This window comes from Anser cygnoides, chromosome 2 (genome assembly GCF_040182565.1).
Source record: "Anser cygnoides isolate HZ-2024a breed goose chromosome 2, Taihu_goose_T2T_genome, whole genome shotgun sequence".
Taxonomy (NCBI): domain Eukaryota; kingdom Metazoa; phylum Chordata; class Aves; order Anseriformes; family Anatidae; genus Anser; species Anser cygnoides.
Genome location: NC_089874.1, coordinates 3,356,325 through 3,368,640, shown reverse-complemented (window position 1 = coordinate 3,368,640; position 12,316 = coordinate 3,356,325). Strand labels below are relative to the sequence as shown.

The following is a 12,316-nucleotide window of genomic DNA, read 5'->3' as shown; positions in this document are numbered from 1 at the left end:
CACACACACAGACACAAAGGCCAGCCACCATCAGAGGACGTGCTTACAGTACAGATATTCTGGCATCACTGGATTCTGAATTTAGTGTGACTAAATGCATGCCCTTCATGGGAAACATGTCCTCAAGGAATATTTCAAAAGATGACATTTCACAAGAACTTCCAGTCTCCTTTTTATTTCAGCTGATCTTCTGTCTCACAAAAAGTCCCATTAATACTGTGTTTGTAGCAGGGTGGATTTTTTTTTCTTTTTCTTTTTTTCTTTTTTTTTTCTTTTTTTTTTTCTTTTTTTTTTTAAATGGACATAGTGGCACTTTATACCTATTTTTAAGACCTTAGGCACTAACCATATTTAGGTGCCCTGCTTTTCACCTGGAATTGAGTGCCCAGGTAAGTATGAGCACTTTGATTCTTGAGCACCATTTGTCCAGGTGGGAACACAGCTCAAAGGACAGAGATGCCTGAGAATCAGAATGGTGTCACGCTAATTTTATTTCCAGCCTTGTTTTTCTGAGTGACAAAAAGGAAGACCTTGGGTCTAGAATTGTGGAAGCAGTTACTATGCTTGGAACTACTGGACTTCAGAAAGCAAAAGGACTCAGATGCTTTATGTCAGTAAAGCAGATCTGAAGTCAAGGACAGTACAGCCTTCTCACAAATACTCAGCCAAGAAAGTGGAAGAAGCTTCTCATCTTAAAACAAAACAACCTACCTTTAACAGTTAAAGTGGCCGTCGTTTGCTCATTTCCATTATCACAGGTGTATTTACCCGAGTCTTCTGGTTTTAAGTGATAAATCTTTAAAGTATGGATTGTTCCCTCTTGCCTGATTTCATATTTGGAGCTTGGGGAAATCACCTGGGCACCCTTCTTCCACTGCACTGCAACATTAGGCTGGGAGACCTCACAGTGGAAGGTGGCAGTTTCTTCTTCCTGCAATTCTGTGCTCTGTAATTTCTCCTTAAAGACTGGAGGTGGCACTGAAATTACAAATGCAGTAAAGGAACTTACAGTCATCTTTATTCTGTTTCTCTACAGTTGTAAACCTACAGCTGAACAGTAAAGTATTAAAATATACTTTAACTTCTGTGTAATATTCTGGGACATTAAAACAAGTGAATGGATTTCTGATGAAACACACTCAGAAATATTTTGTGAAGTTACTGGAAGCACTAATCACAAACTTTAGAGATGTTTTGGTCAGTTCAGGTGGAATAGAGACTTTGACCAGACCAACAGTTTCAAAAAGGAAAGGAGAAGAACGTTTGACCGAGAATTTCTGGAAAACAGTGTTTAGAGAAAGAAACACAGTTTCAGGACCCCAGAACTGGTGGTTTCTCCACTTTGGATCCATAGTGGTTGCACCATATGAAAGCACATTAGTGCATCATGTGCACTCTGAAGAACAAGCACCCTACTAACATGAACTAACAAGAAGTGAACAATGGCCTTACATTTCCTATTAGCATACACAAAAACAAAACGTCACCTGTTCTCACCAATCTTGTTTCTTCAGCACATCACAGGGCTCCTTACCTTTTACTGTGAGCTCTGCTGTAGACACATGTGGTCCCACTCGGAAAGCGATAGTGCCAATGTCCTGGTCTGTCACCTTCCTTAACGTCAGCTTATGGATCTTTCCCTTTTCCACTGAGATCTCATTCATTTCATTATTTTGCAGAGCAACATCCTGTAGCTTCCATTCAACATCCCTTGCATTCTCATGAGAAACCTGGCACTGAAAGGTGACATCATCCCCTTCGAATACCACCATGTCCTTTAGGCCACTCACAATGGTCACGTCAGGCTCTGCAAACAGCCCAGTCAGTAGTCAACACAGGAAAAACATGGATCAAATCACAGAATCACAGAATAATATGGGTTGGAGGGGACATCTGGCACTCATCTGGTCCAATCAGAGCCAGCTCACAGCAGATTGCTCAGAGCCTTGTCCAGCTGAGCTCTAAATACCTCCAAGGACAAAGATAACACAGCCTCTTAAATTACCTTTCAAACTCTGCTGTTTGACTGCTGTCAGTGTATGTGGCAATATGGCCAGTATCTCTGTTAGTGCTTTTATTGCTTGCTCTGTCTCGGAGATGCACTGCATATTGATTTTTGTAATTACATTTGATACTGTAATTGGGTGAATAAGGCTTGAATGCCAGATTCCAAATGCAGGATTTTGAAATTTGTTACATTTGCACTTAGATATCTTCACAGAATAACATTAAAAAGTGATCCCTCTGCTACCTTTTTGCAAACAGAAATACTCTGTGCTGGTGCTTCAAACTGGCTGGGTATGTGGATGGCATGGTGCTCTCAGCACGTCTTACAGGATTAGTGGGAGCACAGGACATTTGTGCTTTGGTTTGCTTGAGTCCTGCTTCTAGGACAGCTGGGCACCTGCAGAGACGTGCAGGGATCACAAAGACAGCCTGCAATAGGCAAAAGCTGTACCCTGAACCTGATGGAGAATACTGAAGGAGAAGCAGCCCAGTCTCCACCTGAGCAAACACAGTACTTATTTATACAACTGAGGTCACTCTGCATGAAAAATGGTGCAGCTGGGCATAGCAGGCAGAGTATCTATAGTACGGACGAGCCTGTAGGGTGGTTGTTCCAAACTAGTGGTCCAACCTGAATGCAAGCTCTGTTTGCAATAACATTAGGGCAGCTGCCATGTGACTGGAAGCTAAGGATGGATGAACCATCTGTTCACTCACATGCACATGATATCAAGCAAATATTTCAAGCCCTGAATCAAAAATTTTATCTTCCCCTAACCACCAAGTGAATCTTTGCTTCTGTACATTCTTACACCATAGCATTTTACACTACTTCATGATGCCCTTCCTGCACTCTGTGTGCATTTATCACAATAGGATCAACTATGTTGTAAAACCTTAGTAACTTAAAGTGAAAATCCCCCTGCCCCAGGAAACATCTCTTGCCTTTCACAGTCAGTTTTGCAGAGGTCGTCTCATCTCCAGCCTTGCAGGAATATTCGCCAGCATCACTGGGCTCCAAGTGGTGAACACGCAGCTCACGGAGGGTGCCGTGCTGCCACATTTCATACTTGGAACTCGACTGAAGCAGGACTCCGTCTTTCCTCCACTCCACTTCTGCTTTGCTTATGGAAAGCTCACAGCGCAGCTTGGCTGTTCCTCCCACTTCCACTTCTTCATTCTTCAGCTGCTGCCTCAGCTGGGGCTTGATGGCTGCAAAGTGCAAAAGACAATTAACACATGAACATTGACTTCAATGTACAAATGAATGCCCAGGTCTGGACAACTCAGCACAAGTCACCCAGGGTCTGAAGCTGCAGAATAAATTTGCATTATGTGGTTATATGATTCTTATAACAACTTCTTCTTTTTCTTTCTTTTGTAAATTCTATATATCCAGACAAGGAGAGGATCAGAAAATTGAATATAAAGCAAGCAAAGGACTCACAACTGAGGCAGGAGCTGCTTCCTGGGTCAGATCCAGCCCACAGGATAGAGTTTGAAATGCTGTGGCTTAGATCAAAGCCACAAGTTCCACCTAACAGTCAGAGACAACCACAAACACTTCACAGTTGACAATTAATCACAGACATTACTCCTGGTTTGTTTAAACTTGATGTTCTCAGGATCTTCATGGAAGGACATTACAAAAATTGAAAGCAGTAGGTGTTTTAAAATGCTTTTAGTAAATGCCCTATAATTAGATATTGATCCAAGTGAACAAGCAATAAATGCTAAGTGCCAGAAATAGAGATCTACTAGAATTTCAACACCCCCATGATGCAGAGTTTTGCCATTATCCAAGGAATGGACCAATGCACTGTGCTTTACAGGCGTAAATAGCCATTCTGCAAATTCTGTCCCATATGATCATCTTTTCTGTATTTTGGTTTATGACTGGGCACCTCCTAAACCTTTCCTCTTTATCTTACTTTTGGGGGGCCTGATTCACCAACAAATAACAGAATACCATCTACACAGTTCCACAAATCCCTCTGAACTTCTGTTCCACTTTGATGCAATGCTAACCATTCACTCGGAGGACTGCTGTGCTCTGCTGGTCTCCTGTATCACATGTATAATCGGAGGCATCTTCTGGTTCTACATTATGGATCACAAGTTCAGCTGTGCAACCACTTAATTTAATTTCATATTTGGCGCACGAGAAGAGCTCCATGGTGCCTTTCCTCCACTCCACAGTCGCATTTTCCTTTGTCAGCTCACACTGGAATTTCACTGCAGCTCCTTCTTCAACCTCCTTGTCCTTAAGCTCCCTTTTGAAAAGAACTGGTAGGGCTAAAGGAAAAAGAAAACAACAAAGAATAGAAGCTTTTATTCAAGCCAGAGTTAAGTCCTGGACAGCACAGATAGCTGGATACTTGGGGGAACAAGATACTGTTCTTTGCAAGTGCTAGATTCCTAGGCAGGATCCATGTTTTCTAATTTGCCTGGAGCTAGTAGCAGATCTTTCTGCATCAAAAGCAGCCATCTGCACTTATAACATTTCTTTCCTTTGCTCCTTGACTCAAATCCTTCCCAGGGTTGAACTCTTGGATTTATTCTTCAGTTGAACTTGCAAAGATCTCAGGTGTAAAACAGTTGAAAACTCTGTGGACAGCCTTGACAGATCAGGAAGGTCGTCGTCAGTCTCATTCCAGGATTTGCAAGAAAATCTTTTTTTGAAATACTTAAATCACATATCATGTGAAATATCCAGAAGTTATGCTAAAGCATTATTCTTTCTTTAATTTCTCTCCAGCTGTAAAGCTAGAAAGTATTTCTTCTTAGAGCCCAAGACTTAAATACAGCACTGTTAAGAACAAAGCATCGTTCTTTTCCATTCTTGAAAATGAAAATATTTATAAAGAAAAAAGAATATGTAGTTCAGAATAATCACATTCAAAATGTTGCCTTGTGTTAGACGAAATCTACTGCTTTTTGAGTCAGCTCATGCCACATACCTTTTACATTTAAAGATGCCTTTGTTTCCTGATCCCCAGTATCACAGCTGTATTCTCCTGTATCTTCTAATTTGAGATTATGTATTAAGAGCTCTACCAGACATTCCCTTTGTCTCATTTCATACTTCTGGCTGGGCTGCAGCACCACTCCTCCTTTCCTCCATTCCACTGCAGCACTGGGTTTTGATAGCTCACAGCAGAAAGTAGCTGTACTTCCTTCCTCTGATTCCTTATTTTGAAGGGGTTGCTTAAATGTGACAGGTAGTGCTGCAAAATTTGAGAGGAAAGTGTTTTAAGAGTGTTAGAGCCCAAAAAGGATCCAGTCCTACCATCATTCTGCAGAAACAGCCTGTTCTAATGATTCCACAATCCTGCTGCTCTCGTTCTTGGTAGCATCTTTCTTGAAGCATTATATGAACCAAGATCTGAGGACAGACGGTGAAGTTAGAAAAAAAAGAGTGGTCCCCAGAACGTCCTGGTGTGCCGCCTGAAGTAGTCAGACTTTCCTGTGGACATCTCTCTGTGCCAGCTAGGGATGCTTTAGTCAAAGACCACCAGGACACAGTGGGACGTGCTCTCTCCTACTTGAACCCTTGTTCCTCAATATAAGTCTCTGAGTTTGCAATATTGAGCTAAGAGTATTCCTTCCTACCCAACACACCCCAAATAAAACTTCTACCAACATATAAAAGATTAAGTTAGCATTCAAAATGCAAGAAGAGGCAGTGCCTTAAGAGGTGACATTAAAGTGATAAATGGAAGAAGTACAGATTTCAGGCTATATCTTGCTCAGGTTGGTAGAAGGGGCTGAGGAAAACAGATGTGGATGCAGGTGTTTGCACTCAAAGTTTATATCTGAGGCTGAAAGCCTCAAGTAATAATACAGCACATTCACATGTTACAAAAAATATTTGTCCACCAGTTGTTGCATCCCTTATCACCCCAATCAGGCATTATTCCCAGTTATGCATCTCTCATGCCTAGTGAAGCAATCAACAACCCAAAAGGATCAGGCTGCCTAGCCTATCTTCTGTTATCCATTTCCTAAAACCCCACATGCGACCACACTTCCTGCACTCATAGGGCAGGAAGGTTCATCACATTTTGACATCGTGACACATTTAAATTGCTTTGATGATGATTAATCACTCCAGATACTGCAAGCAAAACCTTTCTACCCTGACCAAGGGTCAGACGGCATGGACCAGCAGCAAAACAAATAAATATCCATAGAGAATACTAAGAGATGCTTCTTTCACTTCATCTCTGTTGAGATCAGTACTCCGCCTACCATGTACAGTTACTGCAGCTGTTGTCTGCTGATGTCCAGAGTCGCAGGTGTACTCTCCTGAATCATCCAGTTCTAAGTCATAAATGACCAGTTCAGCAGTGGAGCCCTGCTGCTTCATTTCGTATTTCAAACCAGGGTAGAGAGTGATATCGCCTCTCCTCCACTCCACTGGAGCCTTGGGTTTGGTAAGCTCACACCTCAGTGTTGCCATACCACCTTCTTCTGCCTCGGTATTCTGAAGCTCTTGTTTAAAAAGTGCTGGTAGGGCTATAAAATAGAAACATAACTTGGAACATACTGCAGTTGGGGTTTGGGAAAGAGAAAGTAGAAAGAAAATGGAAACACCAAAAGAGCTTATGTGCAGATAGCTGTGAATCTCAATGCTGTAGATTTAAAGTACAAAGCTATTTCCCCATAGGAGGTAATAGGAATATCTGCAGAACAAGAAGAAATTGATTTCAAGAAGTTACATTTGCCACAAAGGGTATACTAACTTAATCCAATCTGTGATTGAAAAATAGCGGAACATTTTCCCCACTATAAAAGTAGCCAACACGTTTTTCTGATTGCTGAAGATGTGTCCTGAAAACCAGCAGGATTTTTAATAGTTCAGATTCCCTCTTAGGGCAGGCCACTTGCAGGAGAGAGATTACAATTACCCTGAAAGTAAGAGACTGAGAAAATGTATTTAGCTCTGCACAGCAATTCCCATTTTCTACCTGTTCACTCTATCAAGCTGTATGGACCATGCTATTACACACCTTCCTTATGAATCATAGCCAAGTTTTCTCTTAGAGCCAAGTGACACTAACACACAGTTTTATATCCAGGAAAAAAGATATTTATATATATATATATGTATATACGGGGTGTTTGTTTTACCATTGACTGTCAAAGTGGCTGTTGTCTGCTGATCTCCACACACACATGTATAATCTCCAGTGTCCTCCACATCCAGCTCATGGATAATCAGCTTTGCAACAGCACCATCATGTCTCATTTTATATTTGCTGCTTTCTTTGAGCACCTCCTGCCCTTTCTTCCACTCCACCACTGCAGGTTTAGTCAGCTCACAGTGCAGCGTAGCTGTCCCACTTTCTTCAGCTTCTAGGTCCTTCAGGTCTGTTTTGAATTCTGGAGGCAGTGCTGGAGAGTAAAAGAATTACCACATAGGGCGTGAATATTCCTAAAAAAAACACTGTAGTCCATTGGGAAAGGATGCATGGTGCATTACTGAGCCCTGATCCAGGTCAGTGGAACACAACGGGAAAATCTCCCCCAGCTTCCCTGGACACTGCATCAGGGCAAGGACAGCAAGAAGAACCAGCACAGCTGAGGAGGACAAATACAAATACCAACAAGCAACTATTTGCCCTATTCCAACAGTAGGAAGAAGCACATAAGCTACCTCCAAAGGAACACAAAAGCCCAAGCAAACAGAAAGGGAATCGGAAGAGACCACAGCAATAGAGACTCGGGTAGGTCTAAGGTCTGGAGAACCTTAGTCCCAAGGATTACTTTACCATGCACTGTTACGGCAGCTGTAGTGGTCTCATCTCCACACACACAGGTATAATCTCCAGCATCATTCAAGTCTAAATCATGAACTACCAGCTTCACGACACAGCCTTCCTGGCTCATGCTGTACTTGTTGCCTGAGGTGAGGATGCGATGGCCCTTCTTCCACTGGACAGGGGCAGATACCTTGCTGAGCTCACAGTGCAAAGTGGCCGTTCCACCTTCTGCTGCTTCCTTGTTGGTCAGTTCTTCTTGGAAAAATGGAGGCACAGCTGAAGGATGCAGGTAAAATGTATTACAAACTGAGGATATCTCCTGGGGTGGGTGGGTGTACAAAGTGACAGGGTACGGTGAAGGTTATGGAGAGGCACAGCATCAGCAACAAAGAGAGGAAAGAGAAAGGAAAACATCCTAGGGGGAATATATACCTTAATCCTTTTGGTTTGTGCTGGTTTCCTACTAGCATAATTGCAATGTCATCAAGAGATTTACACCTGCTTTCTACCAGTTTCCATATAAGAAGAACCAAGAGCATCATCTGTGAGCTCCTTACTTCACGCATGTGATACTGACTTTCACAAAATTCAGGCCTTTGTAATGTCTTTTCCTTCTCAAAGAGCAGTTCCACTGAGCTCTGAGTGTTGGCACAACTCCTTCCTCATCATTGTTCCTTATCCCTTGAGGTGCCCTTGAAAAGATTCAGCCAGGGCTCACAGATGCCCCTTGAACCCACAGAAAATCTCCAAATGCTGAATCCCAAGCCTGTACTCCTGCCTCAGAGCATACTTTCCCCATTTGCTTAATTCTAGTAACCACTGCAAGTTATGACCCTGAAATTAATTATGTGAACTTCACATATGTCCTTCTATTAACTAGGTGAGATAACAGGATATTCCACCTGTTGGACAGAAGGTTGGATATCTCAGATCTTAAATTTAATGACTCACCCCACAGTCGTGAAGCTAAATTAAAACATCCTACCTAGAAAACCAGACTCGCAGTGCTAACCTATCTCTGTGCATAGGACAGCTGTTATGGGCACAAAACCCAATATAAACATACCTCAGCACAGAAGAAATAACTAACACAGCCTTATTCTGGATACTGCTTATTATACCCTACATTCAAATGCTAGGCATTGAGAATGCCAGAAAGGAAAGGGAAAGAAAAAGCAGAATTGTGTTTTGGGAAACAAAGACAGGAAAGGAAAGATAAAAGAATAGTGATTTTACATGCTAAGAAAGGAATACCAGAAGGGAAAGATGAAAGGAAAGCAGGTTTATGTTTGAGGAAAGGAAAAGACAAAAGGATGGCACAGAAGAATAGAGAGTGGTATTTTCTAATCAAAGGTCACCAAAGACAGGCAATACTATTTCAAATAAGTGGAACTTCAACTGATAAGGTTGAACAAACAGACATGGAAAATCGAACACCTGCCAGCAGAGGATAGACATTTCTAGTTAGGAAATAAGGGGTCAGGATAGTTTTACCCTTTACTGTTAAGACAGCTGTAGTCTGGTGCTCTCCGCACACACAGGTGTAGTCTCCTGCATCTTCCTCAGCTATTTCATGTATCACCAGCTCTGCCCGGGTCCCTTCCTGCCTCATTTTGTATTTCTTGCTCATTTTGAGAACCCTCTGGTCCTTCTGCCACTCCACTGGAGCAGCCTTGGTGAGCTCGCAGTGCAGGGTGACATCTCCACCTTCTTCTGCTTCCTTGTTCTTTAGCTCTTCCTTAAAGAGTGGTGGCAGAGCTGAAGGATGCAACACGGACAAACGGTCATCAGAAAACCAGAACTGAAATCCTAATTTCTTTTCCATACTTGGGATTATTTCCCTTTACACCTCTCTTTTTCAGCCTATTCTAAACATTAGCTATAGCCTAGTTCAGGAACTCTGCCTTCTTCAGGCAGGGTAAGTAAGTTTTCCTTACCATAAGTGATCAGTTCCCTGACTGTTGTTTGTCATGGTGAAAAAACAATACTGAAAGGGTCAAAAATGCTCACGAGTAATGCTACTGGGCGCAGTATTTGGAGGCTAGTAGGATGTTGTCATTTTCTCTTTTGTTTTTACCGAAAACTTATAGCCCCATCTGCATGAAAGCAGCCAGAGTTCAAAAGAAAACTGCTTTTAATTTCAAATTGAAATTTGAAGGACCATTATATAGAAGTGGAGAATTTCAAGTTCTCACTATTTCCCATGTTGAAAATTGGGAACCAAAGAATGAAAAAAAATTCAGGAAAAAATTATTAACATTTACCCACAAATGTGCCTCATGCACAACTACTGTTAGCGGTGCAGTACACAAAGAGCACTTCCAGAACATGTCAGAAAAGTCCATCATTCAGGAAAGCTCAGTGAAGGGTCAGGAGTTTTTGGAAAAAGCTGGAGGGACGGAACTGGATCTTTGACCAATTAAGTTCCTCAGAGACAAGGGCTGCTTGTCCATTAAAATAGATACTATACTCATTAAGGACATGAGAGGATAATATCAGGCAATGAGATTATTAACATAACACAAGGATGTATTTCTGTATTGGTCTGTTGGAAGCTAGTAGGATAAAGAAGGGGATAACTGCTGATAACCTGTCTCTGTTGCTGTGGGGTTTTTTTTTTGTTTGTTTGTTTATTATTATTATTAATTTTAGTCCCTAACTGTCAAAATAGTCCTTACTCTGCTGATCCCCACACACAGAGGTGCAGACCCTTGCATCCTTCAAACCTAGGTCAGGGGTACTGGCTCTGAACTCTTATCTCTTTCTGCATGCCTTAAAGTATGTGGTACCCTTCCTGCCACTGCCCAGGAGCAGCGGTGGCCAGGTCACACAGCACCAAGACTTCTCCTCCTTCTGCTTCCCCATCCTTCACTTCTCCGAGCAGTGCTGTAGAGCAGGGTGCCTGACAGACCCCTGTCTGCATGTTTTGGAAAAGATTGAAGCTGGCTGAAGTGAACTGTGGAGGTCAGAGGTAAAAGAGCTGGAAAACGTAAATACATAAGAAAAGGGATCCTGAACAGAAAGAAAAATCTCATTCTCCTTTCAAAGGGAAGCAAATTTAACCCCAAAATTTTCCCTGAGCTATTTTTTTCTCAGAAAGAAAAAAAAAATAACACAAGTTATTGAGCAATGGCAGAAACACCTGAATTTCAGAATGATGACTATCTATAATGCTATTTATTAATGTTAATAATGACTTTTTACCATGAACTGTTAAGGTTGCTGTTGTCTTCTGGTCACCACAAACACAGGTGTAATTTCCAGAATCTTTTACATCTAGGTCACGTATGACCAACTCAGCAGTGGTGCCATGCTGACTCATTTGATATTTGTCACTTGCTTTTAGCACTTTGGACCCTATTTTCCACTGCACTGGAGCTTCTTTGCTTAATTCACAACGCAGAGAAACTGATGCTCCTTCCAAGACTTCTTCATTTTTCAGTTCTTCCTTGAAAACCACTGGCAGGGCTGGGAATGGAAAGTCAATAGACAATGTATTTAAACTAAGACCTCTGCATTTGTGCTTGGCATAATGAACTATTAATTCAAGTTTAAATCTGTCCAAGTCAGATACTTCAGCTGTTGGGTTTACCACTACAATGACCTGGAAAACTAAATCCACCAGTGACAGAGAGAAAAGTGCTTAGCTGAAAGGTCAAAGTACAGTACGTCAAAGGATGGATTCAAAATGCAACTTAAAGAACATACGACACAGTTACCCTCCATGGGAGCAGAACATCTCAGCCTAACAGGATCACTTCCTGGGCAGCGTGACCTTAAATATGCAGCATAGCCATCTGTCTGTAAGATGAAATAGTCCTTTCCTCAGCCCCCTTTTCAGGTATATCAGACAAAATTAAGACGCCAGAACAAAAAGTTCTCCTTTTCTGAATGCAAATTAATCCCTAGGAAAAAGCCTAAAGCTGAGAGGTGAACACTTCATACAGCAGCAGGATGCTGCAAAGAAATAAATAATGGACACTCATCTGCAAGATGAATTTACCGTTCACTGTCAGAGAAGCAGTGGTGTGTTGGTCTCCACACACACAGGTGTAATCTCCTGTATCCTGAAGATCTAGCTCACGAATTTCCAGCTCAGCAAGGACATCATCCTGCCGCATGATGTATTTTTCACTTGCTCTGAGTATTTTGTTTCCTTTCTTCCATGACACAGATGCAGCCTTGGTCAGCGCACAGCGCAGAGTGGCTGTTTGGCTTTCCATGGCCTGCAGGTTCTTCAGTTTGTCTTTGAAAAGTGCAGGCAGGGCTGAAGGTCACAAAATGGACAGAGAACATTAAAATGACATGTCAGACAGGTGATGGAGGAGATGAGGAGGTACAGAAAGAGAGAACATTTTAGTGTGGAAAGAGGTTCCTTTCCTCATAATCCTAGGACATTAGATAAACCAACAGATGGAAAAGTAGCCTGGGTGCAACCAGATCTTAAAGACAGCTTACAAATAAATACAAATTCAGCTAGAGATGAACACACAACAAATAGCGATGAGCTGGTAAAGAAATACACAATGGTACAGATATACGGA

The 12,316-nt window shown here is 41.9% G+C and overlaps 1 protein-coding gene across 1 annotated transcript in view; it reads right to left on the bottom strand.

Annotated features, from left to right (window-relative positions):
- Positions 1–12,316, bottom strand: part of OBSCN (obscurin, cytoskeletal calmodulin and titin-interacting RhoGEF) — a 162,382-nt gene that overhangs the window by 55,018 nt on the left and 95,048 nt on the right. Inside the window, 11 exon segments of the mRNA XM_066991378.1 lie at positions 712–978; positions 1,535–1,807; positions 2,953–3,219; positions 4,036–4,302; positions 4,968–5,234; positions 6,259–6,525; positions 7,141–7,404; positions 7,782–8,048; positions 9,267–9,530; positions 10,977–11,240; positions 11,776–12,039. Of these exon segments, the coding sequence (XP_066847479.1) occupies positions 712–978; positions 1,535–1,807; positions 2,953–3,219; positions 4,036–4,302; positions 4,968–5,234; positions 6,259–6,525; positions 7,141–7,404; positions 7,782–8,048; positions 9,267–9,530; positions 10,977–11,240; positions 11,776–12,039 (2,931 nt within the window).